We start from the raw sequence: 22007 nt of genomic DNA, 5'->3' as shown, positions 1-22007 counted from the left end.
TAGGCTCGGGGTTAAAGACGCACAAACCACAAGTTTCAGATGCCGAGAGACAAGCAGGATAGTTAATAAGTTATTTCTGGTGGCAGTTTCAGGATGTGGCAGCCATTCAACAAGATGTGCTGCAGGCGTCCTTTTTTCTTTCTTTCTTCTTTTGCAAATTTTGTTGAATTTTGTGCCATCCTGTCACCTTAGTCTGTGCTGACTGGTTTTGTTCCTCATGGTTATTCAGCCTGATTAAAAGTTTAGTTTTTCTCCCTTGACAGGAGGGAACCCATCTGTTATACTGTCTAATTACCAAAGTCTTTTGTTCTCCTGGCCATGCAAGGGAATCCCTGTCTATACATTTTCAGGGCCTTTATTATTATTTTTTTAAGATTTAAAAAGTATATATTTATTTGTCAGAGAGAGAGGCAGAGAGACAGAGAGCACAAGCAGGGGGAGAGGCAGGCAGAGGGAGAAGCAGGCTCCCCACTGAGCAGGGAGCCCGATGGGGGACTTAATCCCAGGACCCTGGGATCATGACCTGAGCCGAAGGCAGATGCTTAATGGATTGAGCCACCCAGGCACCCCCATTTTCAGGGTCTTTAAAAAAGAGCAGGTGGGGAATCAACTGCATAAGGGCCCCATCTGTCAACTGCCTGTCTTTATGAATAAGGATGAAGCAATGCTGGGAATCTTGCTTATAGTTACTGCTACCATAATCATAGGCCACCTTATGGCCAGTTGTGTGCTTTAGGGTCTCATGGGAGTTTTGCACAGTCTGGAACCGGGTGTGAGGATCGTAGTTCCCTGCCCTGATTCTCTCCTGGTTTTGTCCTGGTGTGGCATGTAGTGACTGATCTCAGCATTCTAGAGAATGGTCTTCTAGCTGTGGAGATTAATTTAGCCTAAATAATAAAGGTTTCAGGCGCCTGGGTCGCTCAGTTGGTTAAGTGACTTCCTTCGGCTCAAGTCATGATCCTAGAGTCCTGGATTGAGTCCTGCATTGGGCTCCCAGCTCGGCAGGGAGTCTGCTTCTTCCTCTGACCTTCTCCCCTCTCATGATCTCTCTCAGTCAATCTCTCAAATAAATAAATAAAATCTTTAAAGATAATAATAAAGGTTTCAAGCAAAGAAGAATTACTTTTGAGGCCCTAGGACTTACTGCATAGGAATAAGCCTCCTAGGAGTAGAGATAGAGAGAGGGAGATGGCCAGGGAGCAGGAACCAATTCCAAAGGATGGTGAGCCTAACCTCAAAAATCTCTCTCCAAAGTTTCAGAGTAGAGTTGAATGATTTGCACAAAGAAGCAGATTATGTATTGCTGAAAAGTCCATATCTATCTCATCTGAAACTGTGAATAAGAAGGAAGTCATAGCAATAACAGGACAAGAAAAGAGAAGCTGATCATGGATTATCTGACCATTGAAGCTGAGGAAGAAGGTAAGAATTATAGAAATAGCTGTGGAAGAGAGAATATTACACCTTTCTTGCTTTTATGATAAAAGGCAGCTCACGCTATTCCACTCCCTGTTAAACTCTTCCAAAAAATTGATGAATTGTGGGTCTACAACTTTAGCTTTTCGGGCAATACGCTTTTACTTTATCGTCTTACTCTATCCTCATCCCACCTTTTTGAGTTAAGTCGAGTAGGCCTTGCCTATATAATTTAGCTGGCTTGTGATAGCTTTTGTCTTAGTTAATAGAGTTTACCTTCTTCATGGCTTTTTCCTCCCTAGTCCTTCCAGCCATTATCGCTGAGGATGCCTCTCTGCCCCAAAAACAGAACACAGAAGAAATGGAACCTACTGTTGAGCTACTTCCTGTTGAGTTCCAGGCAAGTTTGAGTTTAACTTCCCCCCTCTGAAATCTTAGCTTGATGTTCGTGATGTGTCGTTTCCTTTTTCATCTTGCTTCAGAGGTCCACAACAATCTCTACTACAGAACTGAACCAAAGTAATTTTTCCTTGAAGACCTGAAGTTCTGGGGAGAGCTCAGGCTCAAGCCTTGAATTCGGAAGTAATCTGTGTGAATGGCATTTTAAGCCATGATACTGTGATCACTAAGGGAATAGAAAAGAGATGAAATTTTATTACTGAGTCCTTTAGCTCTTCAACTCTTAATGGTCAGGGAGATGAAGAGGAACCAGCAAAGGAGACTGAGAACGTGTGTGGCCAGTGAGGTAGGGGCAAGTCAAAAGTGTGGCATCCTGGTAACTAATTGGAGAAAGTGTTTCAGGGAGTAGGGAGTGAGGGGCACCTGGGTGGCTTAGTCGTAAGCGTCTGCCTTCAGCTCAGGTCCTGATCCCAGGGTCCTGGGATTGAGCCCCACATCAGGCTCCCTGCTCTATGAGAAGCCTGCTTCTCCCTCTCCCATTCCCTCTGCTTGTGTTCCTGCTCTCACTATCTCTCTCTGTCAAATAAATAAATAAAATCTCAAAAAAAAAAAAAAAAAGGAGTGAGAAGTGATCAGCTATGTTAAATGCTACTGCTAAGTCAAATACGATGAGGCCTAAGAATTGACCATTGGATTTCAAAAATATGACCGCCAAGAACAATTGCATGGAACAGTAGGAATGAAAGCCTGATTGAAAGGATTCAGGAGAAAGTAGGAGAGAAATTGGAGCCAGGGACTATGGACAACTATTTTGAGAGTTTTACTCTAAAGAAGAGGACACAAATACGGTGATAGTGGAAAGGAAGACCAAAGAGGGTTTGTTTGTTTGTTTTGGGGGTATGTGTGTGTGTTTTGGAGGATTTTCTTTTTTAAATATAGGCAAAATAACAGATTGCTTATAGGTATGTAAGACTGGGTAGAGAAGCAATGACTGAGTTCTGGGGAACTCTAACACTTAGAGCCACTTTTCAAACATTACTTCATTTATTTTAAACAAAAAATCATGTGAGTTAGGGATGATGCCTCTTTCACAGTAAAACTGAGGCTCACAGGCGCATGTGGCTGGCTCAGGCAGTGGAGCATGTGACACTTGTTCTCGGAGTTATAAGTTCAAGTTCCACATTGGGTACAGAGATTACTTAAAAATAAAATCATTAGATGGGGCACCTGGGTGGCTCAGTGGTTAAAGCCTCTGCCTTCGGCTCAGGTCATGATCCCAGGGTCCTGGGATCGAGCCCTGCATTGGGCTCTCTCCTCAGCGGGAAGCCTGCTTCTCCCTCTCTCCCTCTGCCTGCCTCTCTGCCCACTTGTGATTTCTGTCTGTCAAATAAATAAATAAAATCTTTAAAAAAAAAATAAAAAATAAAAAATAAATAAAATCATTAGGAAAAAAACAAAAACAAAAACTGAGGCTTGCAGTAACTTGCTCAAAATCATAAGATAGTTGAATCCTAATCAGAACCCAGGAATGTCTGATCCTAAATCCTATGCCTCCTAACCACTGTAGTTTTCTTTCCTTTTTTTTTTTTTTAAAGATTTATTTCTTTATTTTAGAGAGAGATAAAGAGAGCGTGAGCAGGGGAAGGGCAGTGGGAGAGGGAGAGACAGAATCTCAAGCACACTTCATGCCAAGTGCGGAGCCCAACGTGGGGCTTGATCTCAAGACCCTGAGATCATGACCTGAGCTGAAACCAAGAGTCAGATGCTTAACCAGCTGTGCCACCCAGATACCCTTTTAACCACTGTGTTCTACTGACTGACTTCCTCACAAAGTATTCTCCAGTTAATTATGGTCAACAACATATACTCCCATGACTATCGATAAAACACAGAATATGAAGAACAGTTGATTATTTTCAGTTTACAACCAGTAAATCCGCTCATTCACAACTGTAGTTATTAAAGGATGACTAAATAAATCTGAAAGTAATAGCGCTAAGTAGAGAGAAAGAAGAAGCCTCTGTTAGAAAAAGATGGCTGTCTGTATACACTCAGGATATCAAGCGGAATGTCCTTAAAATCGGTGAATATTCCAGGAATCAGCATAAATTATATATTGGAGACTTATCCCATCTACAACAACTAAGTACAATTAGTAATTAACATTTTGTTTGTCATTCAGTGGTTAATTTATATTGGATTTATTTAGTAAGCTATGTAAGAGACAGAAAAATATAGTTAAGAGTATAGCTTTGATGTCAGATCACTATTGTACACCTGAAACTAATAAATTTTATGTCAACTATCCTTTGATTAAAAAAGAGGTAGCTTTGGAGTCAGACTGCCTGGGTCCACCTCTCAGATCTGGTCCTCACTTCTGTAAATAATGTTAATAAGAGTACTTACTTCATAGAGTTATCATTATAAGAGGTAGTTCAAAGGACTTAGCACATAGCAAATATAAATGTTAGCTGATATTATTTTCCTTAACACAGACTAATACTTAGAAATTTTAGACTATTCCATTAAAATAAAGATTTAACCTTCAGATTAAAAAATACTTCCTCTTCTAGATTGTTCTCTTCCCTAAGTCCTATAAGAATGTGCTTGCTCTTCCAGGAATTGGTGACAGTCAAGGATGAGGAAATGGACTTCACTCATGTAGAAGAAGAACAGCTGAATTCTGCCCAAAGGTACATGGGCATGGATATGAAAGTGGAGAATTGTGGGAGCCTGGTATTTTGGGGTAAGGAAGTTATTCTGTAATGCAAACTCCTTACTGGGACATAAGCTTCTTCTGTAACTAATGGCATCGAAAATGCCACAGTTTTGCTTCAGATCCAGAAAGCATTAATGCCCTAGGAGATCCCTGATCACTCTGGGCTCAGCAATGGCTTCTTTTCTCTTTTGGCAAGTACAAGTTCACTGTCTCCAGCATTGAAAAAGGACAGTTTCATTACATTGGTTTTAAGATTTATAAAGTTACAGTAATCAAAACCCTGTGGTTCACTGTGGTTCAATGGAACAGAACAGATGGTCCAGAAATAGACCTACACATATATGGTCAATTAATTTCTGATAAAGATGGAAAAATCAATTCAATGCTAAAAGGAGATTCTTTCCAGTAAATAGTACTGGAACAATTGGACATCTATATGCCAAAAGAAAAATCCGTACCTCCCACCATACACGTTACTTTCAATGGATCACAGACCTAAGTATAAAACCTAGAGGAACTGTTAAAGACAGTCTTTGCGACCTTTGTAAGGCAAAATTTTATTAGATATGATATCAAAAGCTCAATCCATGGGGCACCTGGGTGGCTCAGTGGGTTAAAGCCTCTGCCTTCGGCTCAGGTCATGATCCCAGGGTCCTGGGATCGAGCCCCGCATCGGGCTCTCTGCTCAGTGGGAAGTCTGCTTCCCTTCCTCTCTCTCTGCCTGCCTCTCTGCCTACTTGTGATCTCTGTCTGTCAAATAAATAAAATCTTAAAAAGCTCAATCCAATAAAGCCATCTGGGTCTTAGGTTGGCTTTCTTGGAAGGTTTTTAACCTTGAATCCTGGTCCCTTGCTAGAGGTAGGACCATTCAGATGATCTGTTTCTTCTTGAGTGAGCTCTGGTAATGATTTACCATCTTTCATTCCTGATATTGGTAATCTATATTTTCTCTGTTTTAATTTTATTTGTTTTCTTAAGAGTTTAACAGTTTTATTGATCTTTTCAAAGAACTGACTTTTGATTTCATTGATTCCTTCTATTGTTTTCTGTTTTCACTTTTATTCATTGATACTCTTATCTTTACTATTTTTCCCCTTTGCTAACTTTAGGTCTAATTTTCTCTCCTTCCTTTAGTTTCTTAAGGTAGAAGCCTAATCACTGGTATACAATTTTTTTCTCTTTTAATATGAACATTTAATGCTATAAATTTCCTTCTAAGGACTGCTTTGGCTGCATTCCACAATTTTGATAGGTGGTGTTTTCATTTTTTTAAAAAAGATTTTATTTATTTATTTGACAGATAGAGGTCACAAGTAGGCAAAGAGGCAGGCAGAGAGAGAGAGAGGAGGAAGCAGGTTCCCTGCTGAGCAGAGAACCTGATGTGGGGCTCGATTCCAGGACCCTGAGATCTTGACCTGAGCCGAAGGCAGAGGCTTTAACCTACTGAGCCACCCAGGCACCCCATGGTGTTTTCACCCAGGCGCCCCATGGTGGTTCAAAATAACTTCTATTTTCACTTGTCACTTCCTCCTTGACTCATGGGTTATTTACAGATTTCCAAATTTTAGATGATTTTCAATAAAATTTGTTTTCAATTCTGTGGTTTGGTTCTGTGTGGTCAGAGATACTTTGTTTGATTTCAGTTCTTTTAAATTTCTGAGATTTGTTGTATTACCCATAATGTAGTCTTGATGAATGTTCCATGTGAACTTGAAAATAAATTTAATTAGGTCAAGTTGGTTGAGAGTATTCAGATCTTCTGTATCCTTATTGATTTCCTGTCTACTGGCTTCTACTGATTACTGACAGAGAAGTGTTGAATTTTCTGATTATAATTGTGGGATTGTCTATTTCTCCTTTTAGTTTTATCAGTTTTTGCTTAAAGTATTTTGCTTAATGTACCTGAAACTCTTTTGTTAGATGTATACACATAACAAATTATCTTCTTGGTGAATTTTTTAATGTCCCTCTTTAACCTTGGTAGTATTTATGTGGAGTTTTATTTTGTATGATAATAATATAGCCACTCTGGGTTCCTGTTTGCATAGTATATTTTTCTATTTTTAAAATTTTTTTATTTTTTTTTTAAGATTTTTATTTATTTATTTGACAGACAGAGATCACAAGTAGGCAGAGAGGCAGAGAGAGAGAGAGAGGAGGAACCAGGCTCCCCGCTGAGCAGAGAGCCCGATGCGGGGCTCGATCCCAGGACCCTGGGATCATGACCTGAGCCGAAGGCAGAGGCTTTAACCCACTGAGCCACCCAGGTGCCCCTATTTTTTCTATTTTTAAAAACCTATTTAATGTAAGTTTCTTGTGGCCAGCATACACATTGGATCCATTTTTTAAAATTAATTAACTTATTTGAGAGAGAAAGAGAATGAGCAGGGGGAGGGACAGAGGAGGAGGGAAAAGCAGACTCCCTGCTGAACAGGGAGCTCAACACGGGGCTTGATCCCAGGACCCTGGGATCATGACCCAAGCCGAAGGCAGATGCTCTACGAACTGAGCCACCCAGGTGCCTCGTCACCAGTTCTTTTACAGAACAAAGATAAACTGTCAGGAGAAAGAGGATAATTGTGTGAAAATATGTGATGTAATTGAGGTGCTGTCACTACATCAGCAATCATATTATATGAATACATCAAATTACCATGTTGTGTACCTTAAATTTACATGTCAAGTATATTTCAATATGTCTAAAAAAGCAATGAATACCATGGACTGGATGAGGTCTTTAATGGAGACAATGTTGTGGGGGATGGGGAGGGGCAACAAAGGAGAGGTTAGATTGAATACCAGGAACATCAACATTTAAGAAGAAGAAACAGAGGGGCACCTGGGTGGCTCAGTGGGTTAAGCTGCTGCCTTCGGCTCAGGTCATGGTCCCAGAGTCCTGGGATCGAGTCCCGCATTGGGCTCCTTGCTCAGCAGGGAGGCTGCTCCTCTCTCCGCCTCTGCCTGCCTCTCTGCCTGCTTGTGTGCTCTCTCTCTCTCTCTCTCTCTCCCCCTCTCTGACAAATAAATAAATAAATAAAATCTTAAAAAAAAAAAAAAAAGAAGAAGAAGAAACAGAGGAAGTCCCAAATAAATAGAGATTAGGAGTAAACCCTTGACAGCTTAGAATCACAGAAGTCAAGAGAGAACACATGTCAATTATATCCAAATGAAGTTGGGGAAGGAAGGGGGGGGATGTTGTTAGGAAGGAGGCATGGTCACCACTGTCAAGTGCAAGGAGGCATGGTCACCACTGTCAAGTGCTGTTGAGAGGCCAAGCTAAACAAGGAATGAAAACAATCCACTGGATTTGGGTGACCTATAAATGGTTAGTAACTTCAGTGAGAGCAGTTGCAACTGAGCAGTAGGGAGAGAAGTGAGAACAGGAGCAAGGATGTGATAAGAAAATGTACGAAACCTTTTTGAGAAATTTGGGTATTACAAAAAAATAAGGAAGAAAGAAAGGAAGGGAAGAAGGAGAGAAGGAAGGAAAGGAGGGGGCAGTGGTTAGTGGAAACACAAAATCGTATTTAAAGTGTATGGTAGGGGCGCCTGGGTGGCTCAGTGGGTTAAGCCGCTGCCTTCGGCTCAGGTCGTGATCCCAGGTCCTGGATTCAAGCCCCACATCGGGCTTTCTGCTCAGCAGGGAGCCTGCTTCCTCCTCTCTCTCTGCCTGCCTCTCTGCCTACTTGTGATTTCTCTCTGTCAAATAAATAAATAAAATATTTTTTAAAAAATAAAATAAATAAAATAAAAAGGGACTGGAGTGGGGCACCTGGGTGGCTCGTCGGTGAAGCGTATGACTCTTGATTTTAGCTCAGATCATGATCTCAGTGTTGTAAGATTGAGCCCTCTCACTGGGCTCCATGCTGGGCATGGAGCCTGCTTTAGATTCTCCCTCTCCCTCTCCCTCTGCCCCTCCACCCCCTGCCCCCTGCTCTCTCTCTCTCTCAAGAAAGAAAGAAAAAAAAAAGAAAAAAAAGGGGGACCAGAGGGAACTATTTAAAAATTCAAAAAGTGGTTATTTCCAGGTGATTATTAGAAGTGATTTTTTTCCTTGTACTTTTTCAAAACTTCCCAATCTCAACTTTTCCTCTTCCCACCCTTCCTCAGATATTTTATATCAATGTTTATTCTCATCCCACCAGGCTCTCCTCCTTCCTGACTTGTCTGCTCAGTTTTCCATTCTCTTAGGTAGATGCTCCTCATCGTCCTCTTCTTGTGTCTTGTAATAGCCATTCTCCCATCTCTGTTAGTCCCTGAGACTCCCTCTGCCATTGCCAGGAGGTGCTTTCTTTCTTTCTTTCTTTTTTAAAAAGATTTTATTTATTTATTTATTTATTTGACAGAGAGAGAGACATGGTAAGAGGGGGAACACAAGCAGGGGGAGTGGGAAAGGGAGAAGCAGGCTTCCCGTAAGCAGGGAGCGCAATGGGCTCGATTCCAGGACCCCAGGATCATGACCTGAGCCGAAGGCAGACACTTAACAACTGAGCCACCTTTCAAATGCCCCCAGGAGGTGCTTTCTGAAAACATGCTAAAAATATGTTTAATAAGTGTCATTTTTATTTTCTTTTCCTCTTGCCAACTCAGTCATTTTTTTTCTTTCAACACAGAGAACACAAATATTTGTACTTTCTGTTTATTTCAGATTCTGAATCTATACCTGAAACTAAAGAATACTTTCCAAAGCAGGGACTTTATGATGAAATGTCATCTGAAAGAGATCTGATAATGGAGAGACTTAAGAAGGATGAGACTTGGGACTCCAGACTGATAGAAACCTGGCAATGCGAAGACACATTAGAAAGGCGGCAAGGAAATCCGAAGAAAGATTTAAGGCAAATCATAATTAAACGCAAGAAAACCCCTGTGGAGGATTGTAATGAAACTGGTGAAAGTTCAAGCCCAATTCAACATCACATTTACTCAGTGAAAAAGCCTTGGAAGTGCAATGAATGTGGGAAGGGCTTCAGTTACTACTCAGCCTTCATCCTCCATCAGAGAATTCATACTGGAGAGAAGCCTTATGTGTGTAATGAGTGTGGAAAGGCCTTCAGTCGGAGCTCATCACTTATTCAGCATCAGAGGATTCACACTGGAGAGAAACCGTATGAGTGTAACGAGTGTGGGAAGGCTTTCAGTCATCGGTCAGCTCTTATCCAACATCATATCATTCATACTGGAGAAAAGCCCTACGAGTGCAATGAATGTGGGAAGGCCTTCAACCAAAGCACATACCTTATTCAACATCACAGAATCCATACTGGAGAGAAACCCTATAAATGCAAGGAATGTGGGAAAGCTTTCAATGATACCTCATCCCTTATTAAACATCAAAGGGTTCATACTGGAGAAAAACCCTATGGATGTACAGAGTGTGGGAAAGCCTTCAGTGACAGGTCGGGCCTCACTCAACATCAGAGAACTCATACAGGGGAAAAGCCATATGAATGCAGTGAATGTGGGAAAGCCTTCAGTTACTGTTCAGCTCTTATTCAACACCAAGGAACCCATACTGGGGAGAAACCTTACAAATGTAATGAATGTGGGAAAGCCTTCAGTGACCGCTCAGCTCTTGTAAGACATCAGAGAATTCATACTGGAGAGAAACCTTACAAATGCAAAGAATGCAAGAAAGCCTTCAGCCAGAGCTCATCTCTTACAAAGCACGTGAGAACTCATACTGGAGAGAAACCGTATAAATGCAATGATTGTGACAAAGCCTTCAGCCAGAGTTCATCTCTTATTCAACACCAGAAAACCCATACGGGAGAAAAACACTACAAGTGTAAGAAATGTGAGAAAACCTTTAACATGCGTTCAGCCTTTCATCAACACAAAGAAATTCATGATGAATAGAATGCAGTAAATTTATGAAGTAACTATGTAGTCTCAGGGCACCCAGGTGGCTCAGTGGGTAGAGCATGCAACTCTTGATCTGTGGGTTGTGAGTTCAAGTCCCATGTTGGGCGAGGTTTTACTTTAAAAAAAGGGGGGGAGGATTATGTATTTTCTCCTAATTGTGTAGACCTGTTCTAAGTATTACAGGGTATACTACAAAAACATGAGGCTGTGTCATGCAAAAAATAGCTCTCTTCCTCGAAAGGTTATTAGGTAGGGGAAGAGGACAAGAAGTACAGTAACAAATCCCAAAAAGCTGAAGCAGTACAGAGAAATCCTAGAGAAGCACAGAAGGAGGAAGTCTGGTTCAGTCAGAGAAACAGACTCAGAAGCTAAGCATCTGATATTATAGAAAAACGAATCAGAGGAGCAGCCTGACCAGTACTTGAGGCTAAAGGATCATTTCAGTAAGGTAGGAGGAGTACAAGCAGCTTGAAAGGATAATAACAATCTGTATCAGCTCTCAAGAGCTCTTTGTGTCCTTATTTCTGCCTTTTCTTTCTGTTGCTAATTATAAAATGTCCCCTTCCTTCCTTCCTTCCCCCTTCCTTCCTTTTCTTTCTTTCTTTCCTTCTTTCCTTCCTTTTTCCCTTCTTCCTTCCTTCCTCTTTCCTTCCTTTCTCTCTCTCTCTCTCTTTCTTTCTTTCTTTCCTGACTTTGGATCCTTTTGTTTGGACCTTTTTAAAAAAATTTTTTTATAAACTTTTTTTAATAAAGATTTTATTTATTTATTTGACAGACAGAGATCACAAGTAGGCAGAAAGGCAGGCAGAGAGAGAGGAGGAAGCAGACTCCCTGCTGAGCAGAGAGCCCGATGTGGTGCTCGATCCAAGGACCCTGGGATCATGACCGGAGCTGAAGGCAGAGGCTTCATTCAGCCCACTGAGCCACCCAGGTGCCCCTTGTTTGGAGCTTTTTTGTTTCCTCTGACTTTGTGTGAATTGAGCTTCCTGATACTAACTTCTGCTCTGGCCCTCACCCTTTAAGCCTGGATAAAGCTTTCTCAACCACTTCTGCCTATGAGGATCATATATCGTGCTTGCCACCTGTGGTCCACTGGTGGCAAATATTAACCTTAAGAAACAAGAGGAGGACCTCCACACCAAAAATCAGGAGTGGAGATAGAGTGACTAGGAGGGAACCACAAAGAGTTGAAATGTTTTTTTTAAGATGTCATTTATTTATTTGAGACAGAAAAAGTGAGAGAGAGAATGAACAAGCACTAGTTGGGGGAGGAGCAGAGGGAGAGGGAGAAGCAGACTCCTAACTGAGCAGGGAGCCCCATGCAGGGCTTGATCCCATCAGGATCATGACCTGAGTCAAAGGCAAACACTCAATTGATTGAGCCACCAGGTGTCCCAAAGACTTAAACTTTTGACTCCAACTATATTGTTGGTATCTTAAAAATTTCCTGAAGTTATAATAAAATTTAGTTGTTTGCACAAATTAATACTGAACTTCAAGGCATGTAGTTGGGAGGAAAGGTCAATTTAAAAAGTTTCTACATTTAATATGACAAAGAATAATAATGCTAAGGAGATTTTTTTTAAAAAGATTTTATTTATTCATTTGACAGGCAGGGATCACAAGTAGGCAGTGAGGCCGGCAGAGAGAGAGTCGGGGGAAGCAGTCTCCCCGCCAAGCAGAGAGCCCGATGCAGAACTCGATCCCAGGACCCTGAGATCATGACCTGAGCCAAAGGCAGAGGCTTTAACCCACTGAGCCACCTAGGTGCCCCAATGCTAAGGAGATTATGAGAAATTACAGATGACTTAAAAAAAAAAAAGAAATTACAGATGATACTGTAATCCCTATAGAATATCCATTAAATGATAATGTAAGTAGAGGAACTAAATTACATGTTAAAAAAAAATATTTAATCCAAGGAAGGTGGCAAAGGAGAAAGAGAGGCACAGATGGGAAAAATCCTAAACAGCAAAATGGTAGAGCTAAATGCAATCAGTAATTACATTAAGTGTAAAAGAAACACTCCAAATAAAACTCAAAGATTATGACACTGCATAAAGATGCCTGACCCCAGTATATGTAAAAGAGGCACATGTTAAATACAGAAACACAGGTTGAAAGTTTGAAAGATGAAGATACACAGTGAAAACACTAATCAAAAGAAAGTTGGAGTGGACATATTAATATCAGATAAAATAGAATTCAAGAAGGGTATCATCACAGATACAGAAGGACATTTTGTAATGATAAAATGGTCAATTCATCAAGGTTAGGAATTCTTATGTGTAACTGCATTACATATAGGATATATGTTAATATTATAAATAAGGTTTATAATTTTAAGTTATTAATATATAATGTGCCTCACATCAGGGCTTCCAAAATCACAAGGTAAAAACCAACTGAACTAAATTTTTACAAAGAACAATCCACAATTTTATTATTTGGAAATTTTAACACTCCCGGGGTGCCTGGCTGGCTCAGTTGGCTGAACATCTGACTCCTGACTTTGGCTCAGGTCATGATCCGTGTGTCATGAACCGTGTTCATGACACACATGAACCGTGTGTCAGGCTCCGTGTTCAAAGGGGAATCTGTTTGAGGATTCTCTCCCTCTACCCCACCCCCACCACATGCTTGTGCTCTCATGTGCTCTCTCTCTAAAATAAATGTATGAGTCTTTAAAAAAATTTAATAGCTCATTCTCAGCAGTTGATAGAACATCTACACAAAAAATATTAAGGATCTGGAAAAGCTGAACAACACTGTCTACCATGTTGAATTTACTGACATATATAGAATACTTTACACACAACTTCAGAGTGCACATTCCCTTTAAATGCACATGGAACGTTCACCAAGGTAGGTTATGGGCTTTAAAGCAAGGTCAGTAAATGCAAAGGACTGAGAATATTTTCTACTACATTTAATGAAAGTAGAGATCAATACAACAAGATAGGAAATGCCCAAATATTTGGAAATTAAATGCCATACCTGTAATTAACCCAAGTAAAAAAAAATTTTTTTTAAAGATTTTATTTATTTATTTGTCAGAGAGAGAGAGGGAGAGAGAGCAAGCACAGGCAGACAGAATGGCAGGCAGAGGCAGAGGGAGAAGCAGGCTCCCTGCTGAGCAAGGAGCCCGATGCGGGACTCGATCCCAGGATGCTGGGATCATGACCTTTGCCGAAGGGAGCTGCTCAACCAACTGAGCCACCCAGGCGTCCCAGTAAAAAAATTTTTAAAAAAGATTTTATTTATTTATTTATGTGAGAGAAAGAGAGAATGAATGAATGAGCGGTTGGGAGGGGCAGCAGGAGAGAGGGAGAGAGGGAAGCAGGCTCCCCACAGAGCAGGAAGCCTGACTCAGGGCTTGATACCAGGACTCAGACAGAGACCATGACCTGAGGCGAAGTCAGATGCTTAACTGAGCCACCCAGACGACTCCAAGTCAAAAATTTTTAAAGGAAAATGGGTTGAAATAATATATATTATCCTCTTTGACTGTAGTGGGATTAATCTAGATACCACCAACAGGTAATGGGGGAAGAAGCCTCAAGTTCCTAGAAATTAAGAAAAACACCATTAAGTAACCAAAGAGAAAAGAAAAATAGAAATTGAAAAACGATTTTTTTGACTGAATAAAAATGAAGATGCAATATATTCAAGCTTGTGGATACAACTAAAACAACGTATAGGGAGGGGCGCCTGGGTGGCTCAGTGGGTTAAAGCCTCTGCCTTTGGCTCAGGTCATGATCCCAGGGTCCTGGGATCGAGCCGTGCATCGGGCTCTCTGCTCAGCAGGGAGCCTGCTTCCCCCTCCCCCCGCCCCCCCTCCACCTGCCTCTCTGCCTACTTGTGATCTCTGTCTGTCAAATAAATAAATAAAATCTTAAAAAACAGGGACGCCTGGGTGGCTCAGTTGGTTAAGCAGCTGCCTTCAGCTCAGGTCATGATCCCAGCGTCCTGGGATCGAGTCCCACATCGGGATCCTTGCTCGTCAGGGAACCTGCTTCTCCCTCTGCCTCTGCCTGCCATTCTGTCTGCCTGTGCTTGCTCTCTCTCCCTCTCTCTCTCTGACAAATAAATAAATAAAATCTTAAAAAAAAAAAAATCTTAAAAAACAAACAAACAAAGGGAGTCTGCCTCTCCCTCTGCCCCTGCCTCACCGCTCAAGCTCTCTCTCTCTCTAATAGAAAAAAAAAAACAACTTAAAAAAATACAGAACAGAAGTTTTAAAATACAAAGCAGATATACAATATAGAACATCAATGAAGGCAAAGGTTGGTACTTCCTGTATGCCTGCTTTTACAAAACAAAGCAAAACAAAACAAAACTGAAAGAACAATGCAAGAAAATTACATGTGGGGGTTAGAAGGAATGACCTGAATGGAGCAGGGCAGAGTGCCACCCTTCACTGTATTTTGCTTTGACTTGAGCCAATCAAAAATTTTTTAAAGATTTTATTTCTTTATTTATTTTAGAGAGAGAGAGATAGAGCATGAGCAGGGGGGAGAACCAAAGGGAGAGGGAGGGGGAAAGAATCTTGAATAGATTCCACATGGAGTGCAGAGCCACTCGGGGTTTGATCCCAGGATTCTATGAGATCATGACCGGAGCTGAAACCAAGAGTGAGACGCCCAACCAACTGAGCCACCCAGGCACCCCTCAAAACATTTTAATACCTATCCAGTGCTATTCCAAGCCATATTGGATATGGAAGCAAGAAACATATGTACTCCTATATACAAATTGGAAAAGTTACTACAAGCCCCATAATTTAAATGAATAACTATGGGGCAGGCCCCTGGCTGGCTCAGTCAGTAGAGCATGTGACTCTTGATTTCTGGTTTTATAAGTTCAAGCCCCTTGTTGGGCATAAGGTTTACTTAAAAAAATAAAAATCAGGGGCGCCTGGGTGGCTCAGTGGGTTAAGCCGCTGCCTTCGGCTCAGGTCATGATCCCGGGTCCTGGGTTCGAGCCCCACATCGGGCTTTCTGCTCGGCAGGGAGCCTGCTTCCTCCTCTCTCTCTGCCTGCCTCTCTGCCTACTTGTGATTTCTCTCTGTCAAATAAATAAATAAAATCTTTAAAAAAAAATAAAAAAAAAATAAAAATCAAAAAATGACTACATACAAAGTCCACATTGCCCAGTCTGTTCGCACACCATTGTCAACCTGTACAAAGTAGGATGTGATGGCTTCGTGGCCCAGGAACCAGGAGCTGATTGGAAATAACTTCTCAGTGCACAATATAAAACAAGCATTATAAGACAAGCAAACAACAGCTTGTCTTACTTAAAATTCTGATATTTTGTTTTTCATCGATTTTTTGTATTTAGAGATTTTTTCTTTTAATTTTTTCAGGCTCCCTGCTGAGCAGAGAGCACTATGCGGGGCTCGATCCCAGGACCCTGGGATCATGACCTGAGCTGAAGGCAGAGGCTTTAACCCACTGAGCCACCCAAGCACGCCTAGAGATTTTTTTTTAAAGATTTTATTTATTGGGGCACCTGGGTGGCTCAGTGGGTTAGGCCTCTGCCTTCGGCTCGGGTCGTGATCTCAGGGTCCTGGGATCGAGCCCCGCATTGGGCTCTCTGCTCAGCGGAGAGCCTGCTTCCCCCGCCCCCCCCCCCCCGTGCCTACTTGTGATCTCTCTCTCTGTCAAATAAATAAATAAAATTTAAAAAAATAAAAATAAAATTAAAAGATTTTATTTATTTATTTGACAAAGATCACAAGGAGGCAGAGAGGCAGGCAGAGAGAGAGGAGGAAGCAGGCTCCCTGCCAAGCAGAGAGCCCGATGCGGGGATCGATCCCAGGACCCTGGGATCATGACCTGAGCCAAAGGCAGAGGCTTTAACCCACTGAGCTACCCAGGCGCCCCTAGAGATTTTTAAAAAGACTTATTTATATATTTGAGAGAGAGGAGGGGTAGAGAGAATCCCAAGCTGACTCTGAGCTCAGTGTGGAGCCTGACGGGGGTGGGCGGGCTCAATCCCATGATGCCAAGTTCACAACTTGAGCTGACAACAAGAGTCCACCGCTCAACAGACTGTGCCACCCAGGTGACCCCCTTTTTGAAGATTTTTAAAGTAATCTCTACACCCAACGAGGAGCCTGAATTCACAACCCTGAGATGAAGAGTCACATGGTCTACTGACTGAGCCAGTCAGGAGCCCCTGCATTAATTCTGATTTAGAAAATATTGCATTAAAACATTTCTCACGATCACTGAATTTTTTGGTGCCCTCTTAAGTTTTGCACCCAAGGTGCATGCGTCACTTGTGTCACCCTAATCCCTGCCCTGAACGCATCCTATGGGAGCATCTGGAGGTGGGAAAGCTGGAAAGGAGGCGATTTGGCGATTTTCAACATGCCCAAGGAAAGCAAAGACTCTTTGTGGACATATTTATCTAAAAACTCATTAAAAAAACTATAAAGATACTGGTAGATTTTAGGGAATTCTAAAACTTCATTTGCAGTTCTTAAACTCAGAATCACAGCCTGGAGTTACTGGTCAGTTTGGGTCTTCATCTTTGCGACAGAGGAAATCAACAGAGACATTCATTTGTTACCAATCTCACTCTAGGATTTTGCACGTGGGGGTCTGGAAGCTTCATCTCAGGGGTCCTCCAGGGAACCATATGCCTCCAGACAGGACCTAAAACCCCATATCCAACTACAGCTGCCAAACTCACCCTCCTCTGCCTCCTCTGATTGGGGATCTCAGCTGGCGCTGTCCATGCCCGTGGCGAGATTGGTGGGACTATATACATTTCCCCAGGTGAGTGATCTGAAGCTCATTTTCATTTTATCACTCTTTACCCACCAACGTGACCAACCTCCTTGCAGGTTCAACCCAAAGTCGCAGTGCAGTCCCACTCAAAATGTAAATGAGTACACACGCATTCCTCCTGAACCTGGCAAACATTTTCCTGTGATTCACTTTCCTACTTCATAGAGTTGTCATGTAGACGCTGTAAATTAATTCATGTAAAGCACATGGAAAAGTCCCCTGGCACACAGGAATCCTCAATAAGTTCCAAGATATTATCTATTAGTTTCGGTCACTAAATAAACTTTCAGTAAAAACATGTAAGTGATTTTAAGGGAGTACCATCATTGGCGAAGAAGTAAAATGCAGCATTCAGGTAACCAGACAAGTGGTTGGTGATAACTTTGTTTACAGTTTTAAGGAAGAAACGAAAAATTTTTGAGAGTCATGGGAATGAACTGAGAGGCATGGGAAAACAGCAAAAAGAAGTTCAAGGAAATAATCAAACTATACAAGAGAACGAGATATTGATGAACAGATGTTCAAGCCAGCAAAAGCCTAGAATCTTCATGTATTTGCTGAAAGGAGCTGAGTAAGGAGTCACTTAAATGATTTAATCTGAGTCTAGTCCCCCTGGAGAACATGACTGTACATGACTGCTTAGACTTCCCATGTATACATACTTGCTGAGTACAGGTGTTCATACAAAATGATGCATACTGTACTTTTGGGGTAAGGTAAAGGATTTTACAGGAATAATTTCAAAGTCATTTGATTTAGCTTACCATCTAATTTCAGAACCTACCCTCCACTGATGTATTTTCACAATAAATAGAATATTTGGGGAATGATAAGATGATGGGTTTGGCTGGATTATGACAGAAAAGGCATGACTCATATTGAGAGGATCCTGAACATTAGGATAAGAAATATGGGTGGGGGGGCACGCCTGGGTGGCTCAGTCAGGTAAGTGTCTGTCTTCTGCTCAGGTCATGGTCCCAGGGTCCTGGGATCAAGCCCCACACTGGGCTCCCTGCTCAGTGGGGAATCTGCTTCTCCTTCTGCCTCTGCCCCGCCCCTTGCTTGTGTGCTCTCTCGCTCTCTCTCTCACTCTCTCTCACTCTCCCTCACACAAACAAATAAAATGCTTTGATGAGCTGCCTTCGATGAACACTTTAAAAAAATCAGGGACTTTATTTTGGGGCCTTCTTATCTAATGATTTTTTTTTTCTAAGCAGAGGGGTGACAATGGTGACATATCATACAGCAGAACACCAGTTGCAGAATTCCTGGGGACATAGCTATTCCAAATTTATGAAAGCATAATTGTTTCAGCTTCAGCATCTTCTGGGTGCATTTTTTGGCTTTGTTTCCCCCAATATGTGAATTAACGATGCAATATTGCAATTCACCATCTTGAAATGGTTGCAATTTGCCAAAAAATAAAATGGCCCAAATGCGTATGCATTACTGAGCAGGACAGCTATGAGGTCATTGCAACTGTTCATTGTGAGATACACCATCTCGTCCATATCGTGTGGACAGAGCCATTACGACATCATCTGTTGGTCACATTCAGCTTTCAGATTTATTATCTCCTGGCTCCATACGTCATAGGAAATCTTGCTTAAATTATTTTGATCACATGACATTCTTTAATGGGTGATTACTGAAAAAATCCTTTTACTTTTTAAAATTAAGTTTCTTTATTCACTTATTTAAGTCATCTCTACACCCAACATGGGGCTTGAATGATGAAGAGTCACAGGCTCCTCTGACTGAGCCAGCCAGATGCCCTAAAAAAAGTTCTTTTAGAAATATATTTGTAGGGGTGCCTGGGTGGCTCAGTGGGTTAAGCCTCTGCCTTCAGCTCAGGTCATGATCTCAGGGTCCTGGGATCGAGCCCCACATCGGGTTCTCTGCTCAGCAGGGAGCCTGCTTTCCCCACTCTCTCTCTGCCTGCCTCTCGGCCTACTTGTGATCTCTCTGTCAAATAAATAAATAAAATCTTTTTTTTTTAAGAAATATACTTGTATTTGGCTATTTTCTGTATGTAAATTCCCACATTTAAAGTAAATAAATCTTCTGTATTTTTTTTTTCCTTTTAAGTAGGATCCATGTCCAGCATGGAGCCCAACACTGGGCTTGAACTCCTAATCCTGAGATGAAGACCAGAGTTGAGATCAAGAGCCGGATGCTTAGCTGACTGAACCATCAGATGCCTCTAAATCTTTCGTATTCTTGATAGTCCAGGGATGGACTGACCAATTTACAGAGAAATTGCTGCTTAAGAAAAAAAAAAAAAAAAAAAAACAGAGCATTTATGAAATGAATGAAAGTGCTCCAAACAGCTAACACAGCTCTGCGCTAAAAGTCATCTGTTGTTTGGAAACAATAGATTCCATGTTGTTTCTCCTGTGCTATTGCAATGCCTCTGCCCCCATTGACAACTGGATGTGTAGCTAATGCAGTTCCACATCCCTCAGGTGCCATCTCTTCCTGCCCAAGAGGAAAGTGGTGGTCATAATCGCCAGTGGAGAGGGAGGGTATTTCCAGGACTGCTTCGGTTTCTCACAAGATCTAAAACCGCAAGGGCTGGTGCATGGAGGGCAGAGGAAGTGAGTGTGTTGTTGGGGTTCGGCTGCTTCACACCACGTTCTAATTTTCTACCGGAAAAACATTTAGGAAACAAACAATAATGATTTAACAAGTTATCAGCTTTTTGACTACTTTTGTCAATTTATGTGGAGTTGTGTGTGCCTAGGCCCTTAGACTTGTACCAGTTTTACATTATTATGTTGTCAATTAATAAATGTGTTCCTAAATAATGAAGCTTTAATTAAGCACTCAAATATTTGCATGACATCTAATTTGAATCATGTTGTGACTGGTTTAAATTAACAATAGTTGGAGGCTATCCCTGACTTTGTGCCATCTCCAGATCTATTACCCTCTTTAACCAAGACTTAGCCGTAGTTAAAAGATTAATGTGGCACCAGGATTTAGGGTAAAACGTGGGAGTGAAAAAGAAGAAGCAAGCAGATAAATAAAGGGGGCAACTAAAGCCAAAGTTACCACAGTAGCATAGTTGAGGAAACAGAAAGAAGGAACAACTATGAAATAAATTACACAGGAATTATGGGCAGAACTCAAGGAAGCTTAGAGATAGAAGATTCAATATAACTTTGATGTTCTTTTTTTTTTTTTAAGATTTTATTTATTTATTTGACAGAGATCCCAAGCTGGTAGAGAGGCAGGCAGGTTTTGGGGGGGTGGGGAGCAGGCTCTCTGCTGATCAGAGAGCCTGATGCAGGGCTCGATCCCAGGACCTTGGGATCATGACCTGAGCCAAAGGCAGAGGCTTAACCCACTGAGCCACCCAGGCGCCCCTAACTTTGATGCTCTAATCTTAGGTGCACAAGGTACCACTGAGGCCAACAGGGAAGTTAGGTTAGGACGTCAACTTTGAAGGGATAGACAAATAAATGGAAAAGTCTTGATAAGCATTATGGAATAAAGAGAAGGGAATCTGTGACCCTACAATTAAGCAGGAAACTAGATGGTTAAACTCAAGATACCACTACTACAAGTCAAACTCTCCTACTTGGTGGTTGTCTTTAGACTCCAAGAAAGATTCAACCTCCAGTTCTAACTCACAAACCTATTTTATTTGTATTACCTAAATCCATTTGCCTCCTAAGAGCTTTCTGGCTGTACCACATAGAGCAGAGTTTTTGCAGGCATATGGATCACCCAGAGTGTTTGAAAAATTTCCCTCTCTGGGGCCTCTCCTCCAGAGATTCTTTTTTTTTTAAATATTTTATTTAGGGTGCCTGGGTGGCTCAGTGGGTTAAGCCGCTGCCTTCGGCTCAGGTCATGATCTCAGGGTCCTGGGATCGAGGCCACATCGGGCTCTCTGCTCAGCGGGGAGCCTGCTTCCCTCTCTCTCTCTCTGCCTGCCTCTCCATCTACTTGTGATCTCTCTCTGTCAAATAAATAAATAAAAAAAATCTTTAATAAAATAAAATAAAATATTTTATTTATTTATTTGACAGAGAGAGAGATCGCAAGTAAGCAGAGCATCAGGCAGAGAGAGAGGGGGAAGCAGGCTCCCCGCTGAGCAGAGAGCCCGATGTAGGGCTCGATCCCAGGACCCTGAGATCATGACCTAAGCCAAAGGCAGAGGCTTAACCCACTGAGCCACCCGGGCGCCCCTCCTCCAGAGATTTTGATCCAGCAGATTTAGCTTGGGTAGGTTGATCTGTATCGTAACATGCATGTGTCTCCGATAATTCAGATGCTTGTGACTGACCACAACTTGTCAAACACTGCTGAAAAGTCTACAAACGTGTGAACACAAAAGAAAAGAAATGGTTTCCCAATGAAAAATCATCTCATGTCTCAAGACCATTTGCACAGAGAAGCTAGGATTCTGAAGCTCTATTTCCAACCGTCCTTAGAGTTCTTAGGCCTTAACTTCTAAACGGACTGTCCCTCAATATAAGATAGACGTTTGCCTTTAAGCTTGGGAATTAAACTCTAAGAGGTGTATTCTAGTTGAACCTAGATTACACTGCCCTCTCCTTGGAGAAGTTTAGGGAGAAATTATTTCCAAGGGCTGAAAATTGGCCCACCTTTATTTAGAAAGTAAGTAAACTGGAGAAAATAATTTACATGTCCATTATGATTTGATATAGAAAAATCATCATAGATGTCAGAAACTCTTTGACTATAAGGACAGGCTTCACTATTCCTTCTATATACTTCTGTCAGAATTCATTTCTGATTTTCTGAAAAAGATGTATTCGCTTTCCAGGTCAGTTATGCAC

General features: G+C 41.6%; 1 protein-coding gene across 2 annotated transcripts; it reads left to right on the top strand.

The window, feature by feature from the left end:
• The first annotated feature begins 1202 nt into the window (after positions 1-1202).
• Positions 1203-18137, top strand: LOC125090997 (zinc finger protein OZF-like). Of its 2 annotated transcripts, XM_047714335.1 has the most exons (5): positions 1203-1422; positions 1719-1816; positions 4435-4561; positions 9183-10331; positions 16993-18137. In XM_047714335.1, coding segments are annotated over exons 1-5 (1410 nt in total). In that variant the 5' UTR covers positions 1203-1388; the 3' UTR covers positions 16995-18137. The 2 variants fall into 2 exon arrangements, with proteins under 2 accessions (XP_047570291.1, XP_047570290.1); XM_047714334.1 differs by lacking the exon at positions 16993-18137 and having other exon boundaries at positions 9183-10975.
• The last annotated feature ends 3870 nt before the right edge of the window (positions 18138-22007 follow it).

The sequence above is a fragment of the Lutra lutra genome, chromosome 18 (genome assembly GCF_902655055.1).
Source record: "Lutra lutra chromosome 18, mLutLut1.2, whole genome shotgun sequence".
NCBI classification, from domain to species: domain Eukaryota; kingdom Metazoa; phylum Chordata; class Mammalia; order Carnivora; family Mustelidae; genus Lutra; species Lutra lutra.
The sequence above is the reverse complement of the archived record's forward strand: the minus strand, read 5'-3'. Positions and strand labels throughout refer to the sequence as shown.